Raw genomic sequence first — 15295 nt, forward strand, 5'->3', positions numbered from 1 at the left:
TGCACTTCCACGTTGCAGGGAAAACAAATTACTTACGTTGTTTTACCTGAGTTTTTATTTGTTTCTTATAGGTAGGCCGCCGATGAAATAAGTTAAACATGCCAAAATGAGAAATATCATAATAAGAGAGGGAAAGGGAGCCATTTCCAATTCAATTATACAGCCGTTAAGGAACGAATGAATCGAGTATCCAATCTGTTTAGCTGTCGGTTGCTATTTCAAAGGCCTCCAGTTTTCGTATGTTTAACCTTCTATTGAGTTTCTATCGTTTTTTTACATGTGTGGGTACATTGCCCTATCCGATATGTATGTTTACACGTGAAAATCGGCACAGCTGCAAGCAAGCAACTGCCACAAATAAAAGGAGGGCATAGACCTGTCACACATAGACACACACACACAAATACACGAACACGCACATATACATAACCCTATTAGCACACATACGCCAATAGGATGTTTCGAAGTCGTTTGCTCCGATTGGGCTGGATGTCAAAGCCGGACGTAATTTTCATATTTTTAGACGTCATAAATGTCCTTTCCAATGAACGTCCGATATGGCCTTCCAATTTACGTAAAAAAATTAACGTCAAATGGATATTTGATTACAAATGTAATAAGCTGAGTCAAATAAGATTAGAAACGTTCGTTTATCGACCACCAGCACTCTCACATACCAGCCCCCACTCTTCTCACTAGACTGACTGATTTATTTGTGCATACCAAAGTTCTATGTATCAATTCTACTACCCATCAATACTTACCAATATAAAAAACTTATACATCCCCATTGCTATTTCTTCCTATCATCACCGCTATTCCCCTTTTTCACCATCGAAAAAGAAAGGAAAGTTCTTTTTTATACAATAAATCCAATAAATGTCTTTATAAAGCAAAAAAAAGTATTGAGAAAAAGGCTTTTCTGTTGATCTTTTCTCGTGTCGTTTCATTATACGGTTGTAGTTAATACAGAACATTAAGTCTTGAGAAAAATAAAATGTACTTTCTTAAATAACGAAAACTTCGTTAAAAACGATCGGTTTCGTTTTAATAGGAAAACAATAAAAAGAAAATGAATTGAAAATTCATTAACGCAACAACACTAAGAGTAACGTTAAAAATATGAAAAAAAATTCATAAATCTTGTGGAATTTTTTTTCTTCATTTACATGTATATCCGAAAATGATACCATGCATATACACGTAAAAAATTACAATATGTTAAGCATTGCAACAGTAGGGAAATGGAATGAAACCCGAACTTATTAAATTAGCGTACGCACGTCACCATACGGCATGTCACGCGCATAACTACCATTCTTCTCAGTTTTGGGCCAACTATTAGTAGACTTTCTACTCGTTTTCTATGGTAGGTAAACCCTAATCCAGATGGGTTGGCTGCAGGAAAGCCCTGCAGAACGATGTTCTTCTTTTTGAAAGAGGGAAATGCCAAATGCAAGATTTGGCCACTCCCCAAACTAGGACGCTTTTTGGAATGGGGGGATTGAACCCGTTGCTCTACCTGTCTATTATATATCGTGATCGACGTTTTCTCACTAGGGCTGAGCATGCTTATGTTACTGTTTGCTCAGTAATTTGCGACGTATGTCAGTGACATCAAACACAGCTAAATTATCGATTACTTTCGGTTAAAGTTCGAAAACCTTGCTTTATGCAGACACGGCAGTCCTAATTATCGCATATAATCGATACATCGTTACACGAAAAAATAACTGTGGTTGAGATTCAGCTGAAATGTATACAGCAACAGTTGTTAAATGAAATGGTTCACTGTTCTAATTATCGCAACGTTGCGATCCATCGTTTAACAGAGGATCCCCTTAAATAGCTTTGTAACTCCAACGGGAAATCAGTCTGATTCATTTAATGAAATCAATAGAAAGTATAAAAGAGTACCTTTACAATAATAGTTGAATATGTCTCATTTCTTCGCTCTATTTTTGAGCCTTTTCGTGTTGGCGTTGTCGGCTGATTCGATCGCTGGCATTTCCCTTCACCAACTGGAAAATCAAAGACATAGCAATGTAAGGGTATTATAAACACATATTTTACTCAAAATGAAAATGTTGTCGAATATTCCATAAAAAGTTTATTTTATTACTTGGATACTAGGTGGAAATGAGGGAGCTCTTGGAATCCGAAAATAATTTACAGAAAATATTAAAGCAAAAGAATGCAAGTCGATTCAATAATATACAGTACCTACACAAAGTTTGGAAACACGGCGAGTGTCTTCGCGCTTCTAACACGGCGGCTTACGGGCCAAAGTGTCTCCCTTTTTACGCGATAACTCACGTTTGAGTTATCGCAAAGCAAATTTGAAAAAATCATCTTGGTGAGGAAAGAATTTCCTTTCACCATGATTTTTTGCAGATTTTAGTGAATTGAAGTTAATCCGCAAAAGAGTAGATATAAAGTTTGGAAACATCGGCACGCTCGCCATATGTTTCCAAGCTAAAGTGTATGCTAGTTAAAAAATAATAAAAAATTGAAATTAATCAATTTATACTTGAAACTTTTACCAACGGTAGAAGACATAGTCGTCTACATTTGGACAAAGTTTCAAATTTTTCTAATGATACGCTGATTTTTGCCGATTTTTTAAAGAAAACATGCCGATTAATTTTGGTGGCGCAGGGACGAAATCCTAGCCCGGGGGAAGAATAGAGGGAAGAGAATAGGGGAGAAGAACAAAGGGGTCCGGCGGTTTTCCCTCTTCTATTCTTCCCCCGGGGCAGGATACGCTCCACGCGACGTGAGAAGAAAAATCAACATTTAATAAAAAATCGGCAAAAATCAGCGTATCATTAGAAAAATTTGAAACTTTGTCCAAATGTAGACGACTATGTCGTCTACCGTTGGTAAAAGTTTCAAGTAAAAATTGATTAATTTCAATTTTTTATGATTTTTTAACTAGCATACACTTAAGCTTGGAAACATATGGCGAGCGCGCCGATGTTTCCAAACTTTATATCTACTCTTTTGCGGATTAACTTCAATTCACTAAAATCTGCAAAAAATCATGGTGAAAGGAAATTTTTTCCTTACCAAGATGATTTTTTCAAATTTGCTTTGCAATAACTCAAACGTGAGTTATCGCGCAAAAAAGGGAGACACTTTGGCCCGTAAGCCGCCGTGTTAGAAGCGCGGAAACACTCGCCGTGTTTCCAAACTTTATGTAGGTACTGTACTTTTCCCCAATCATTTATATTTACGCTATAAGTAATTCTAATAGGAAATTTTGAAATACCTGGTGATCACTTTGAAAATCGATGATCAAAATCAGAGCCAGTTTCTTTATGATGTGTTCGTCAAAGATGGTTTGGTTTCTACAGCGAAACCAAGGACCACTACCGTCAGGCGAGGCCCAGCCCCAACTACCGCAAGGCTTCTTGAAGACAACATCCCTGTTTAGACTCATTGGAATTCTAGGCTAGTTAATTTCACATAAATGACTAAATTAAAACTAAAAATTTTAAATCCTAGCTGTAAATTCAATAAAGGAGGAAAATACAATTATACAACTACGAAGGATTACTTTTAAACAAAAATTCGATGTTGTCAGCCCTATTCGGGAGGAAAAAAATTTGTGTAGCGGTGTTTGACATCTTTTTTGCCAGGAGGGGCCGGTGTAGCGACATGTTTTTCCCTGGTGTTCAAGTTTTAATTTTTCTAGAAAACGCAAAAAAAAATAAGACTGCAGTTTAAAGTATTGGGTTGTTAAACGGCTCTTTTTTCTGTTTATTCGCCAAAGCAAGTTGCCAGCATATTAGTTTCTGCTTTGGTTTGAGTTTTGTAATGTTTTTGAGATTGAGACGGAGGAATTGGAATAATTTTCGCGTCGCAGCTTCGACGTTTTCCTGATATTCCCGTATAGAAGCGTCTAAGTGGATGGGTCTTGTTTCTGCTGAATTCAAGGCCAAAAAATTCAGCGTCAACGTCAGCGTTTTCCCTTAAATTTTTGTAATGTGATGGCGAAAGCCAATCTAGAGCGTGAGGTTGTATATAGAATTTTCCCGCAAACTGATACAGATTGCAATGTCTTACTTTTAATTGATTTTTCCAGGTATGCATGCGTTTCAGCAGGACAACTCGACCTGAAAAAAAGTTATTTCAGTGTCGGAAAAAGTATTCGGATTTGCAGAAGGAGCGTAAACGTTGATGGTATAGGGATTGATCCGTAATTCTATTACTTCTCCTAGTTGAGCAGTTACTATTTTTAACGTAGCTATTCATACGTCCTCTTCGGAGATTCTCTACCTTTTAAGTTTTACTTCAACCTTTTGAGTTCCAGGACATCTCGCAAACACTATAGAGTGGTTCGCGGTTCCCATCTTGGCACGGTATTTGCCCGTTTTGGCGCAGCCACAAATGGAAAGCATTGGCATTGTCCATAAGAAAAGGGTACGAAAGGAAGGACAGTCAAGGAAGGAAAGAATACAGTGTGGAAGAAAGGGGTCGGTCCCTCTTTTTTTCGCTCTCCCTTTGTCTTTCCATTCGTGCCAATGGCTTAAGCCGTTCGTGCCACTTTTTGGTCATGCATAAACCTTAAAGCAATGCATAAACAGCTGCGTAATGGTAAGCATAAACCTTAAACCAATGCATAAATAGCTTGTTAGTTGGGTCTCCTTTTTTCGTACGCCCTCCTCCCAATGGTATGGTGGAACCATTTATATAGAAAGGCCCTCCATTGCCTTTTCCGCCTGGAAGTGTTCTGGCTGGAGACCTTAGTTACAGAGCCACAGCGGGTGTGTTGTGAATCACATTTTTTTCCAGTACCAAAATAACACAGTTTCAGTAGATGGCCGCTGTTGGCGCTGACAATTAGGTCTGAATGGATACTTAAGCCCATTTTCCCACTTTGGATTCGCGATATTGGCTGCAACTTTGGGAAAAATTTCCGAGAGGAAAATTTAACAGGCAGTGGTTCTACCATCATCTATATTTCTGCATAGTTCTGCCCAGGGGTATGGAGAGGTGGTTCCCAATGACAGTGTTAAATTTCCCATAAGGGGATTGGACGGGAAGCTACTTTTTTACTAACGACTTTTACATGGAGGCATAGGGAGGTCTCTCCGACGGTGGCGCCATCTAGGCTCTCGCGGCATATGGACATACCGAGAGACCTTTTAGTAAAAAAAGCGGACAACCCCTTATGGGAAATTTAACATGGAGACTGGAAACCATCTCTCCATGCCCATGCTCTGCCTAAATGCTAAATTCATTTACTAGAAGGCGATGAGTCTGACTTCGCTCATATTTGGTAACATGATGTGAAATATAATAGCCTAAGTTACCGTTTTATTATTTTTTGATATTTTTTTATAATAAATTTTAATAAAAAACTAGAATTCAACTACATTCTAGGCAACGTTGCATTATTTACCATTTTGAGAAGTTGTCTGCTTGATTTGCTCAGTTGGTTTTCGTTTTACAATTTGAATTTTACGCATGCAGTGTCGTAATTAACTTCTAAAATAGTTTTATGGATTTAGAATTTTGATCGAAATAATTTCATCATGTCGTCTGCTGACAGAAAATGGCCCTTATTAAGCATTGTTTCACTAGGAATCGGAATCAGTACTATTTTCATAGCTGGGAGGTCATTAGCTCGTGCTGCTTTACGTTGGCAATTTTCAAAAAAATCCGATGCTATTCAAACAAGGTTAAAAGAAAAATTAGAGAATCCACTTGCGGCAACAACTATCGTTACCCGCATATCAGAATGGGATGAAGTTTACTCTGTGCTTTTAAAGTATAATAGTTACCTCTGCAACTGCAATATGCTTGCAATAATTTGTTATTGTTATATTTAATTTTTTTATCTCACAGAGACTGTTCGGAAGTCCCAATTCTAGGGTTCGACTGTGAATGGTCAAACGTTGATGGCAACACTCAACCTATTGCCCTAATTCAGTTGGCTTCTCATCAAGGTATTTAAAAATTTCTTGTAATGTTATAAATTGTGTTGTGACATTTGTTTAATTAGGTGTTTGTGCCCTTGTAAGAGTTTGCTGTCTTTCCACACTTCCTGAATCTCTAAAAGTAATTCTTTAAAATTAAATCAGTAATAATTATGTTAATTTCTCCTTGGGAACTTTAGAATATTCTGACCAATCCCAAAATTTTGAAAGTAGGAGTTGCAACTTGGGAAGATGCATCAAAATTGAAAAGAGATTTAGGCATACAATTCTGCGGAGGATATGATGTAAGACACTTGATTTTTAGACATCCTAAGAGAGTGTCACTACTCTCTAAATCTGGCCTTTCAGGTGATGATTACTAGGTAGTTAGTAATAACTTTGCCTCATTAATATTTAACAAGCGCATTTCTTTGAATTAGGCTTGTCCGAACAGTTGTTAGGTACAGTGCTAAATAAGCATTTTTCAGTAAGATGCAGTGACTGGGAAGCGGAAAATCTGTCAACTATTCAAGTAAAATATGCGGCTCAGGATGCCATAGCTTCAATTGCCATATGCTTAAAGTTGGTGGCCGAAACAAGAGCTCCTGATCTAAGCAATGTGTGGTCGGTTAGTAACATGCACGAATTTTACACTTTATGGGCCACAAAAGTTGCCGTACCTGATGTAAAATTTCGATTGCCTTCAACTAATAAAAATGTGGGATCCTTCATGAATAGCAATTCGAAAGAAAAAAAGTTTGTATCAACAAAACCAAATAAGTATGTTTTAAAATTTAGCATATTGGCTTTGAGGTGTTGAACTAAATGCTGTCAACTTATAAAACAATCAGTTCTAGAGCCTATTCAGCAAGAAAGAGTGCTCTTTATGATAACTGCATTTTGCAAGCCCCTGATGGACAGCAACTCTGCACTTGTGATTACAAGAAAGCCATGTGGTTAGAATTAATTAAAAGCAGAATATTCATAAAACCAACAAGAATAATGGACATTCAATTCATTTTGTATTCTTTTTTTAGGTACTTTGCGAAAGGTCGGGGAGAAGTGGTTTGCGAAAATCCGATGACGGTCCGTTTGAATTTTGAACCGTCCGGGCGACCATCTTCAGAATATGATCGTTATTACTTGACGGATAAAGTCAATAAGTGTGTTGTGTGTGGTCAGTCTGAATCCTTCCTTAGGAAAAACATTGTTCCTCACGAATATAGAAAGCACTTCCCAGAACATTTGAAAGTACTGAATGATTTCACTTGATAACAATTGCATGAATCTATTCTAACATTCATTATACTTACATTTACAGGATCATAAAAGTCACGATATTTTATTGCTTTGCATCGAATGCCACACAATTTGCAACAGCCATGAGAACGCAGTCAAGAATGAGCTGTCGATAAAGTGTAATGCTCCAATTGGCACCGAACGAGACGTTAAGGTATTAAATGTTGTTCTTTCTTTTTAATATGAACTATTTTTTACATTTCCTTTATTTCCTGTTTAGTCTAAATTAGACAGAAAATTAAGTGGTGTCCAGAAAGCAGCAAATGCGCTCATTTTCAACCGCCAAGCAATACCATCTAATCGAATATCGGAGCTAGAAGAAATTATCAAGAATTATTACGAAGTAGAAGTTGTTACGCCAGAAATTCTGGAAATGGCTAAAAACCTTGAAACTCATATTCCTAATTCCGACTACGTTCCCCATGGATTGAAAGTGGTTCGCTTTTTTGAAGAGGAACAGACAGGTGGACTGTTGGCTCTGGAACGCCTTTGGAGGGAACATTTTTTGGAAACAATGCGCCCTCAGCATCTTCCTGCCTTGTGGTCAGTTGAGCATCACAGAAAGCCAGAAGAAAAATGGGGTCATAATGAAAGTGTAAGTGCAAACACATAAGGCGGTGGATCCCAATACATTTGCATCGTATTGTGTGAATTCAGCGTACTATTTCACCTTCGATCAATCAGTTGTATTTACAGTTCCCTTTTTGAAGTATAAAAGCATAATCATTAAGATAAACCCATTTTTCGTTTGACGTATCCATCAGAAATTCGTAAGGGCTCGAAGAGTTACTCCGGACTGTGTTTAGCAACTTGTATCATCCAACTGGTACATAATTCATAAAATAGATAGAGACTGTGACATCAGCCCCCCATATACATTGTAAGCATTGGGATGTAGGTCTTGTTCAACTTTACTGCTGTTAGATGGGACGTTTTGATAACTAAAGTATTTTCACGTGGTAAGAAATAGATGCGATGCAACATTTTTGTTAGTTTACAAAGGCGATGGGGGACGAATGCCACAGTTAATCTTGAAAGAACGAGTCCACTTATCAGCAAACAACGTTATCGGTTTGTACTACTACGGATGTGCACTTTGAGCTACGTAGGTTATATTTTTCACTTCCATTATGTATGGCATTTACCTTCGCATTTCAAAGCGCTACGCATCCACTCTCAATCCAGTGAATAGTAAATGTTTAAAATTTGAAAACTTAAACATCACAAACAAAAAAAATGGCTCAGTTGATTAAGGTAATTTTATTTCTACCACATTTAATTATGCATTCATAAAAACATAGAAGTTATATTTATTTTCATTTACTAAAGAAAATTCAGAATTTGAATTATATAATTTTTCAAAATATTATCGCGTAATATAATGTTATTTAGTCTATGGCAGGTCCTGTCCCTCTTCGTCGCTCCTTCCTTCTCATTAACAGGAATTTTTCTTCCAAATCACCCAAGCAATCAGCTGGTTACTGTTTTGGTGAATTTAGATTGCTTTCATTCATTTTTCTTCTTTTAGTCAAAATTATTAGATTGATAACGTTTTTACTTTAGAACTGACTCCGGAGCAACTAGAAATCCAACAGCTGGCCAGACAATTTTCGCGTTCGGAAATTATTCCCGTAGCCGCCCATCACGACAGAACCGGAGAATATCCATGGGATATAATCAAGAAAGCTCATGGCTTAGGACTCATGAATCACCATATACCTGAAGAATTTGGTATTATTTTATTATTGTTGGTTTTGATTATTCCAATTTTTCAACAATGTTAATAAAAACACACCGAGCATAGGAGGATCAGATATTGGATCCTTCGAGTCTGCCGTTATAATGGAAGAATTTGGTTATGGCTGCTGTGGGATCACCACTCCTATGGATGTCAATAACCTAGGAGTATGTTCTACTTTACTAAATTAAATGCATGCATAAGCATTTATAATTGTTTTGTTTGTTTATCTTTTATGTGTTTTACAGCAAATTCCAGTGGTTTTGGCGGGTAACAAGGAGCAGAAAAAGAAGTACTTGGGCCGTATGGTTGAAGAACCACTCATTTGTGTAAGTATTGAAATGGATATTAATTTTTTTTTTTAAATGATAAACACCGGTTTTCCTTGTGCGAAATAGGCTTACGGTGTGACTGAACCCGGAGCGGGATCCGATGTCGCCGCTATCAAAACCAAGGCCGAAAAGAAGGGCGACCATTACGTTTTGAATGGACAAAAAATGTGGATCACCAATGCCGGTCACGCCAATTGGTATTTTGTGTTGGCCCGCACAAATCTCGATCCTAAAGCTCCAGCCCACAAGGCTCTAACGGGTTTCATCGTCGACCGTGATACACCCGGACTCACTCCCGGTCGAAAGGTAAAATTCCTCGACCCTCGAAATAAATTGTATAAACCAGTATCTTTTTAAAAAAAAAAGCGAAATTTTAAATTTTCCAGGAAATCAATATGGGCCAGAGAGCTTCCGATACCCGTGGGATCACATTCGAAGACGTTTTGGTGCCAAAAGAGAATGTTCTGATTGGTGAAGGTACCGGTTTTAAAATTGCTATGGGAGCTTTTGACCGCACTCGACCTACAGTAAGTCTGATATGTTTCTGCAGTAAATTTTTGAATTTTTTTTTTAATTTCTGTGTTCTGATCATCAGGTGGCATCGGGAGCTGTTGGGTTAGCCCAGCGCGCTCTTGATGAGGCTACCAAATACGCTTTGGAGCGAAGCACTTTCGGCGTTCCTATTGCAAAGCATCAACTAATAATGAATATGTTGGCAGAAATGGTAATTATTGTACAGCTGATTTTTTAAAAATGTCGGCACCAAAAAATAATAATCGATTTGGCAGGCCATGAGTATTGAGTTGGCACGATTAGCTTGGATGAGAGCCAGTTGGGAAACGGACCAGGGAAGGCGAAACACCTATTATGCTTCAATAGCTAAAGCTATGGCGGCAGATGTTGCAAATAAATGCGCTACTGACGCTGTTCAGGTAAATTGCTATGTCAACAAAAAAGATTTACTGATTGCTTGTATTTCATAGTTATAGAAATGATGTGAAGTTATTACATTCTTAAGACTGTTTCTTATAATCTTTAGCTTATAAAAAATTATTCTTTACATTCTTAGTTTGTAATCAAACGCATTACCGGTATGCAACGCACGTACAGACTCGGTTCTAACTTGTTTTAAATTTTTCAGATTTTTGGCGGCAACGGATATAATACTGACTATCCTGTTGAAAAGTTGATGAGAGACGCCAAAATTTACCAAATTTATGAAGGGACTGCCCAAATCCAACGTTTAATTATTGCCAGAGAACTTCTTTCCCGTGCGTCGTCCAATCCTTCGTCGTAATTTAAGAAACAAAACTTATTACTTGCCAAAGGTCCAAATCGTTCACTAAATGTACATTCAACATGAGTTGATTACATTAAGAGATGAATAAAATAGCTCAGATTTTTTAAACTGATTCCAACGCATTCCTTTTCATAACTTCTTTTGACATCAAATCTTTCATCGAGACCACATATAATACCATAGCACACTGAAATTCTAACATAATTCTTATATTCACACAATGAATCAGGAAGTGAATTCAATCAGTTTAATTTATCATTTGAGACAGTTATGTTGAAAGGCACAACAGCCGATACTTTAAACACATATTTCTCTATCTGATGAATAGCAAACAGAGTTATGGTGGTAGAGGTAGACCAATAATTTTACTTTTTTTTATTAAACAGAGATTGGATTTCTTCTTGAGTTTTGCCTTTGGTCTCCGGTAAAATAAATAAACCGAATAACGACCCGATGACACAGCAAACACCGAACATCCAAAACGCTCCTGCGCTGGTAATAGCACTTTGAATGTTAACGAATGTTTTAGTCACGACAAAAGCCAGAAACCAGTTGGTGAACGTGGCGATCGAGACGCCAGGACCTTTAACTTTGTCCGGAAGTAATTCGCCGGCCATCAGCCACGGAACAGGGCCAGCTCCGATGCCGAAAGCGCCTATGAAGAGAATTAAAGACACCAACGGCAACCAGCCGAGAGATTCGACGAGAGCCGGATCCGTTTCCGGATTGTCTTTCAGGTAAAAGAAAGTGCCCAAACCGAAAAGGGAAATGCACATCGTCAGCTCAGACAGGACGAACAAAGTTCTCCGGCCTAGCCGCTCAACCAGCAATGATGAAGCGACAGTGACAACGAGCTATATCGTATATGATAATGTAACGTTGAAATATCAAATAAAAATTGAAATGGACATCTTTTACATACTTGATCCAAGTTGAGAAGAATGGCGCAAACTAAGTTATCAAGTGTTGAACCGGCTGATTCAAAAATTGCCTTAAGAGAGAAAGAAAATAATCAACATATAATGTAGAAATTGTTCATAGAATTTTCACGACCATGTTCTCCGCGTGATATACTAGAGTAACTTATTACCACTGAGTTGTACACAGCCGCGTTTATACCCGACAACTGTTGGAATATCATTAAACTGACGGCTATTATCAAAGGCTTGAGAGCCCAGGGTTTTATCAAATCAGATGGGCTGGATTTTTCAGCAAGTTCCTTATTTAATCGAACTTCCAATTGATTTATTTCAGGGCCAATGTTGTATTTGATTCCTCTCAGTCGTTTAAGCGCTTTTTGAGCTTCGAATTTTTTACCTTTGCGTAAGTTAAGATATTAAAGAATTGCGCCCTTATGTATTTAAGTTGGCGAAATAGAACAACGTACCTGCTTTTATTAAATAGTATGGTGATTCTGGTGCAAAGAACATGGCAGCAAAAAGTATTACAGGAAAAATGGCAGAGATGGCAGAAATGAGACGCCAGTTCAACCAACCCATTAAACTTGTTACTAAAATGCCGCTACACACAAATGTAGAAAAGAACATGCCAAGTATTCCTCTTAGAGTGGGCATCGTAATTTCTCCTATTTTTCATGTGAAAAATTTTTAATTTTTTTTTTAATACAAAGTTGGCAGCCGAATTTTAATTTCTTTTATTGTACTTAAATAGGTCGGCGAAACGACCGAACAAATTCCTCCAGCAAATCCGCCAATAAAACGACCGGCGTAGAGCATTCCTGCAAATCAGATACACCTGATAAAAATATTATTTTAGTGCAAAGAAATAATTACTTTAAATTACCAGGATTTGCAGCAGCTGCTAATAGTAGACAGGCGAACAGATAAGGTAGAGACATTGTCATAAGTACAAACCGCCGTCCGAATTTATCCATCAGAAAACCTGCGCCTAGAGCACCAAACAGAGCTCCCAAATTTGGCAATGAGCCAACCCACGACATTTGATTGTCATCCAGAATAATGTGCGCTATCCAATCACTGCTGCTAGTTTCGTTGAAAATTTCAGTGGAATTCTGTTGGAGTTGTGGCTGAACAGGAGAAGACCAACCGATAATATTCCCTAAAATAAAAGCCCCAATGGCGCCTGTATAAAAAGTAAGAGCATTTTTATTCGATGGATATATCGAAGACGGATCCTACTTGTGTGATTATTTTCACATGACTCGTGAATAGTACCTGCAATTGCTGCCTTGATCTGGGGTCCTTTGGAAGCATTCTTATAATCAATCTGGGAATTTTGGTTTTCCGATCCCGATCGCAAATAAGATGAATCATTCACGCTTCCATCGTCATCTTCTTGGTTATTTGATTTTACCATTTTCAGTTCTTAATAATGATAGTTGCATGAATTTATTATAAAATTCTTTATTTATATCAAGTTCAATGTATGTTAACTTAGTGAGATGTATGCGTAGTTTATTTTAATGGTGAGGCCATTGTAAGAGGCGTAGATATACCTAAATTTTTGCGTGTTAATCCCTTGTGATAATCCTAGTAACTGAATTCAATTTATTGCATTAATTTTTTTACATAACCACGATAATCAATACATAACTGACACTGTGGCACACTGCATCACAGGTACAGATACAGCCCAAGTTCTAAACTGATAAAAGCCAACCGCAAGCCTTATTCTGATAAGCAATATAGGGCCAGTTTGAATTGTCCAATCAGTCTCGATGGTCAATCGACCGATCAGTATTTATACTTACGTAATAGAAAAAGTAGGCCATTCTGGCGTTTTTTTTTTCTAGCCATTGAGTCGTTATCAATTTGTATTGTTACATGTAATATGCATTATTATATATTAAAAAGTAACATTAGTTCAGCTGAATACAAGTAATAGGTTTGTTACGAATTAATGTTGAATCCTTTATTATTTGTTTTAAGGATACTTTATCCCCACCGCACTTGACCGTTGTTAAGTGCTGGAATTTCAAGAGAAAGTTTGTCCGTAGGTTAAATAACGAGGATTGTAGGAAATTCCGGCTCCATAGTTGACATGCTCAGAATCTTCGGCATCCCTGATATTTCCACCAAACATGCATTCTTCGTAGGTTGGAGGAGCTGTTAAAAAATGGAAAATTGGTTTTAAATGTTTTTAAAACTGACCGCGCATCGTTATATTATTAGTTATATTAGTTATATTATTACGGAGATCTGGATAATAATCCGTAACCGTGTTGGTACCGGCTGGATTGGCTTCGAAAGGATTGTCATTATTTTCTAGCATGGACACATTCGCAGCGGCGGCGTTTAATTGCCGTCGGTTTCGTTGAAAATCAGGAAACGAACTACGCAGAGGGACGTTTCCAATAATGACACCATGAGAAATGCTCAAATTGAACGAAAACGTCCCAGGATCCACAGTAAACTGAACATAATCAAAAATTAATTCTTTGCAACTTTTGTGACAAATGAATCAAGAAAAATCAAATTCACCACTATCCTATAATCGACATCGATGATTTTACAACAGCGGAGCTCAGAAGAGACGACAGGAGGAACGGATATGGGATGGTTTTCCCAAAATTCCGAGGTAGCAAATTGTCCCCGTGAGAATTCGCGGATGACTCGCTCGCAAGACTCAGTTTTACCCACTGCATGGAAACTAGTTCGCTGCATTAACGTAAAATGTTATATTAAATGACAAATAAAATGGAAGAATTTCTACATTTGATGTTTTCGTACTACCTCGATTAATTGAAATTTTGAGCCATGCATGACCTGGCGACTCAAGTTTTCGACTTCCGCATTAAAATAAATTTTCTCTCCCGGAACGTACCCCATACGATCCAGCGAAAACTTTGCAGTTATTGGGTTTGATTGGCAACAAAACAACCCCAATGTTTTATAGTCGGAGGCTTCTATCGGCATCTTGTAAAAACAAAACGCTTTTGAACAATTTAAAAATAGGAATATTATGGAAATATTAATACAGATGCTTCTGCAATTGTGTTAAGATCCATAATGGAGTTGACGGTGAAAGCCATTTTGCACTCGTGGTTCCATTTGCGACGTCTTTGGAAAACTGCCCGAATCGTGTAGCGGACGTAACCGTGGATTCCTTCAAACGATGACGGAATTTCGTTCGGGAGCGTGAAAGAAAATGGATACTGATGTCTACCTTGATTCATCTCCCAATGGTCGTTACCTATGGTTTCCAAAAAACAATACCAAAAGTAGAAAAATATCAAATAATGAAATCAAATTTAATTTGAGACACTTCAATTTTACCTCCTTCTTTAAGAGCGATTCTTTGATAGAAATATTCTTCGTTGGACGTGTGATTTACCGAAGCATTGGTGACCTCCAAATGAGATCGCCCACGTCGACGAACCGTTCGGGAACGTTGTTCAATTGTAGAGAAAGACACTCGGGCGAAACCCCGGCACTCAACGTAAATACCTTAGAAAACGCCATTGAAATTTAACAAATGAGTTTCAAATTTAAAAAAAACCTTAGTCGACGATTATTACCTCTTACATTTTTTGGCAAATTGTTCCAGACGTGGACCTTGCCTGTAATTTGTTGTCCAGGAAAGTATGTAGCATCGACATTATCCAAAAATATGGTAAACCTTTCTAGCACCATTATTCTGCAACTGGAAAAGCGGACGAAACTCGTTTCAAAACATTTTAAACACTGGGGTTGACTAAACTCCTATTCGCGTTATCTTATCT

General features: G+C 37.7%; 5 protein-coding genes across 7 annotated transcripts; 3 read left to right on the top strand and 2 right to left on the bottom strand.

Moving 5' to 3' along the window:
• The first annotated feature begins 1834 nt into the window (after positions 1-1834).
• On the top strand, positions 1835-3475 carry LOC124325944. The gene is made up of 3 exons (XM_046784524.1): positions 1835-2045; positions 2134-2196; positions 3257-3475. Exons 1-3 carry the CDS (start codon positions 1938-1940, stop codon positions 3434-3436), a joined length of 351 nt encoding a protein of 116 aa, XP_046640480.1. The 5' UTR covers positions 1835-1937; the 3' UTR covers positions 3437-3475.
• Positions 3476-5419: 1944 nt separating this feature from the next.
• LOC124325935 (exonuclease 3'-5' domain-containing protein 2-like) lies at positions 5420-7875 on the top strand. The gene is made up of 9 exons (XM_046784508.1): positions 5420-5776; positions 5854-5954; positions 6011-6066; positions 6125-6293; positions 6365-6704; positions 6776-6880; positions 6962-7175; positions 7246-7377; positions 7444-7875. The coding sequence occupies exons 1-9, from the start codon at positions 5541-5543 to the stop codon at positions 7834-7836; spliced, it is 1746 nt and encodes a 581-aa protein (XP_046640464.1). The 5' UTR covers positions 5420-5540; the 3' UTR covers positions 7837-7875.
• Positions 7876-7983: 108 nt separating this feature from the next.
• On the top strand, positions 7984-10705 carry LOC124325939 (probable medium-chain specific acyl-CoA dehydrogenase, mitochondrial). The gene is made up of 10 exons (XM_046784513.1): positions 7984-8477; positions 8616-8712; positions 8787-8954; positions 9028-9128; positions 9210-9290; positions 9360-9599; positions 9680-9820; positions 9889-10017; positions 10082-10225; positions 10435-10705. Exons 1-10 carry the CDS (start codon positions 8460-8462, stop codon positions 10588-10590), a joined length of 1275 nt encoding a protein of 424 aa, XP_046640469.1. The 5' UTR covers positions 7984-8459; the 3' UTR covers positions 10591-10705.
• A 121-nt stretch (positions 10706-10826) lies between these two features.
• LOC124325938 (facilitated trehalose transporter Tret1-like) lies at positions 10827-13177 on the bottom strand. 3 transcript variants are annotated; one of them, XM_046784512.1, is made up of 8 exons: positions 13070-13177; positions 12789-12938; positions 12397-12696; positions 12257-12331; positions 11981-12178; positions 11684-11895; positions 11516-11584; positions 10827-11447 (listed from the first exon to the last, which is right to left on the bottom strand). In XM_046784512.1, the coding sequence occupies exons 2-8, from the start codon at positions 12928-12930 to the stop codon at positions 10959-10961; spliced, it is 1485 nt and encodes a 494-aa protein (XP_046640468.1). In that variant the 5' UTR covers positions 12931-12938; positions 13070-13177; the 3' UTR covers positions 10827-10958. The 3 variants fall into 3 exon arrangements, with proteins under 3 accessions (XP_046640468.1, XP_046640466.1, XP_046640467.1); XM_046784510.1 differs by having other exon boundaries at positions 11684-11910; XM_046784511.1 differs by lacking the exon at positions 13070-13177 and having other exon boundaries at positions 11684-11910; positions 12789-13063.
• Positions 13116-15258, bottom strand: LOC124325940 (arrestin domain-containing protein 17-like). The gene is made up of 7 exons (XM_046784514.1): positions 15092-15258; positions 14850-15020; positions 14552-14766; positions 14307-14489; positions 14055-14231; positions 13767-13986; positions 13116-13679 (listed from the first exon to the last, which is right to left on the bottom strand). Exons 1-7 carry the CDS (start codon positions 15204-15206, stop codon positions 13549-13551), a joined length of 1212 nt encoding a protein of 403 aa, XP_046640470.1. The 5' UTR covers positions 15207-15258; the 3' UTR covers positions 13116-13548.
• Positions 15259-15295: the final 37 nt, after the last annotated feature.

Source organism: Daphnia pulicaria, chromosome 2 (assembly GCF_021234035.1).
Source record: "Daphnia pulicaria isolate SC F1-1A chromosome 2, SC_F0-13Bv2, whole genome shotgun sequence".
NCBI lineage: Eukaryota > Metazoa > Arthropoda > Branchiopoda > Diplostraca > Daphniidae > Daphnia > Daphnia pulicaria.

Bases quoted from the DNA above. Each gene is read 5' to 3' on its own strand.
- LOC124325938 (XM_046784510.1), bottom strand. From the start codon at position 12,930: ATGGTAAAATCAAATAACCAAGAAGATGACGATGGAAGCGTGAATGAT. The intron at 12,697-12,788 runs GTACTATTCACG...CTTTTTATACAG, and splicing joins GATCAAGGCAGCAATTGCAG to GCGCCATTGGGGCTTTTATT. The intron at 12,179-12,256 runs GTACAATAAAAG...CATGAAAAATAG, and splicing joins CGTTTCGCCGACCTATTTAA to GAGAAATTACGATGCCCACT.
- LOC124325939 (XM_046784513.1), top strand. The intron at 9,129-9,209 runs GTATGTTCTACT...TGTGTTTTACAG, and splicing joins TGGATGTCAATAACCTAGGA to CAAATTCCAGTGGTTTTGGC. The intron at 10,226-10,434 runs GTAAATTGCTAT...TAAATTTTTCAG, and splicing joins GCGCTACTGACGCTGTTCAG to ATTTTTGGCGGCAACGGATA.
- LOC124325935 (XM_046784508.1), top strand. From the start codon at position 5,541: ATGTCGTCTGCTGACAGAAAATGGCCCTTATTAAGCATTGTTTCACTA. The intron at 6,067-6,124 runs GTAATTCTTTAA...TGGGAACTTTAG, and splicing joins CACTTCCTGAATCTCTAAAA to AATATTCTGACCAATCCCAA. The intron at 6,705-6,775 runs GTATGTTTTAAA...TAAAACAATCAG, and splicing joins GTATCAACAAAACCAAATAA to TTCTAGAGCCTATTCAGCAA.
- LOC124325944 (XM_046784524.1), top strand. From the start codon at position 1,938: ATGTCTCATTTCTTCGCTCTATTTTTGAGCCTTTTCGTGTTGGCGTTG. The intron at 2,046-2,133 runs GTAAGGGTATTA...CTTGGATACTAG, and splicing joins AAAATCAAAGACATAGCAAT to GTGGAAATGAGGGAGCTCTT. The intron at 2,197-3,256 runs GCAAGTCGATTC...TAATTCTAATAG, and splicing joins AAATATTAAAGCAAAAGAAT to GAAATTTTGAAATACCTGGT.
- LOC124325940 (XM_046784514.1), bottom strand. From the start codon at position 15,206: ATGGTGCTAGAAAGGTTTACCATATTTTTGGATAATGTCGATGCTACA. The intron at 15,021-15,091 runs GTAATAATCGTC...GCGTTTTCTAAG, and splicing joins TTTGCCAAAAAATGTAAGAG to GTATTTACGTTGAGTGCCGG. The intron at 14,767-14,849 runs GTAAAATTGAAG...TGGAAACCATAG, and splicing joins AATCGCTCTTAAAGAAGGAG to GTAACGACCATTGGGAGATG.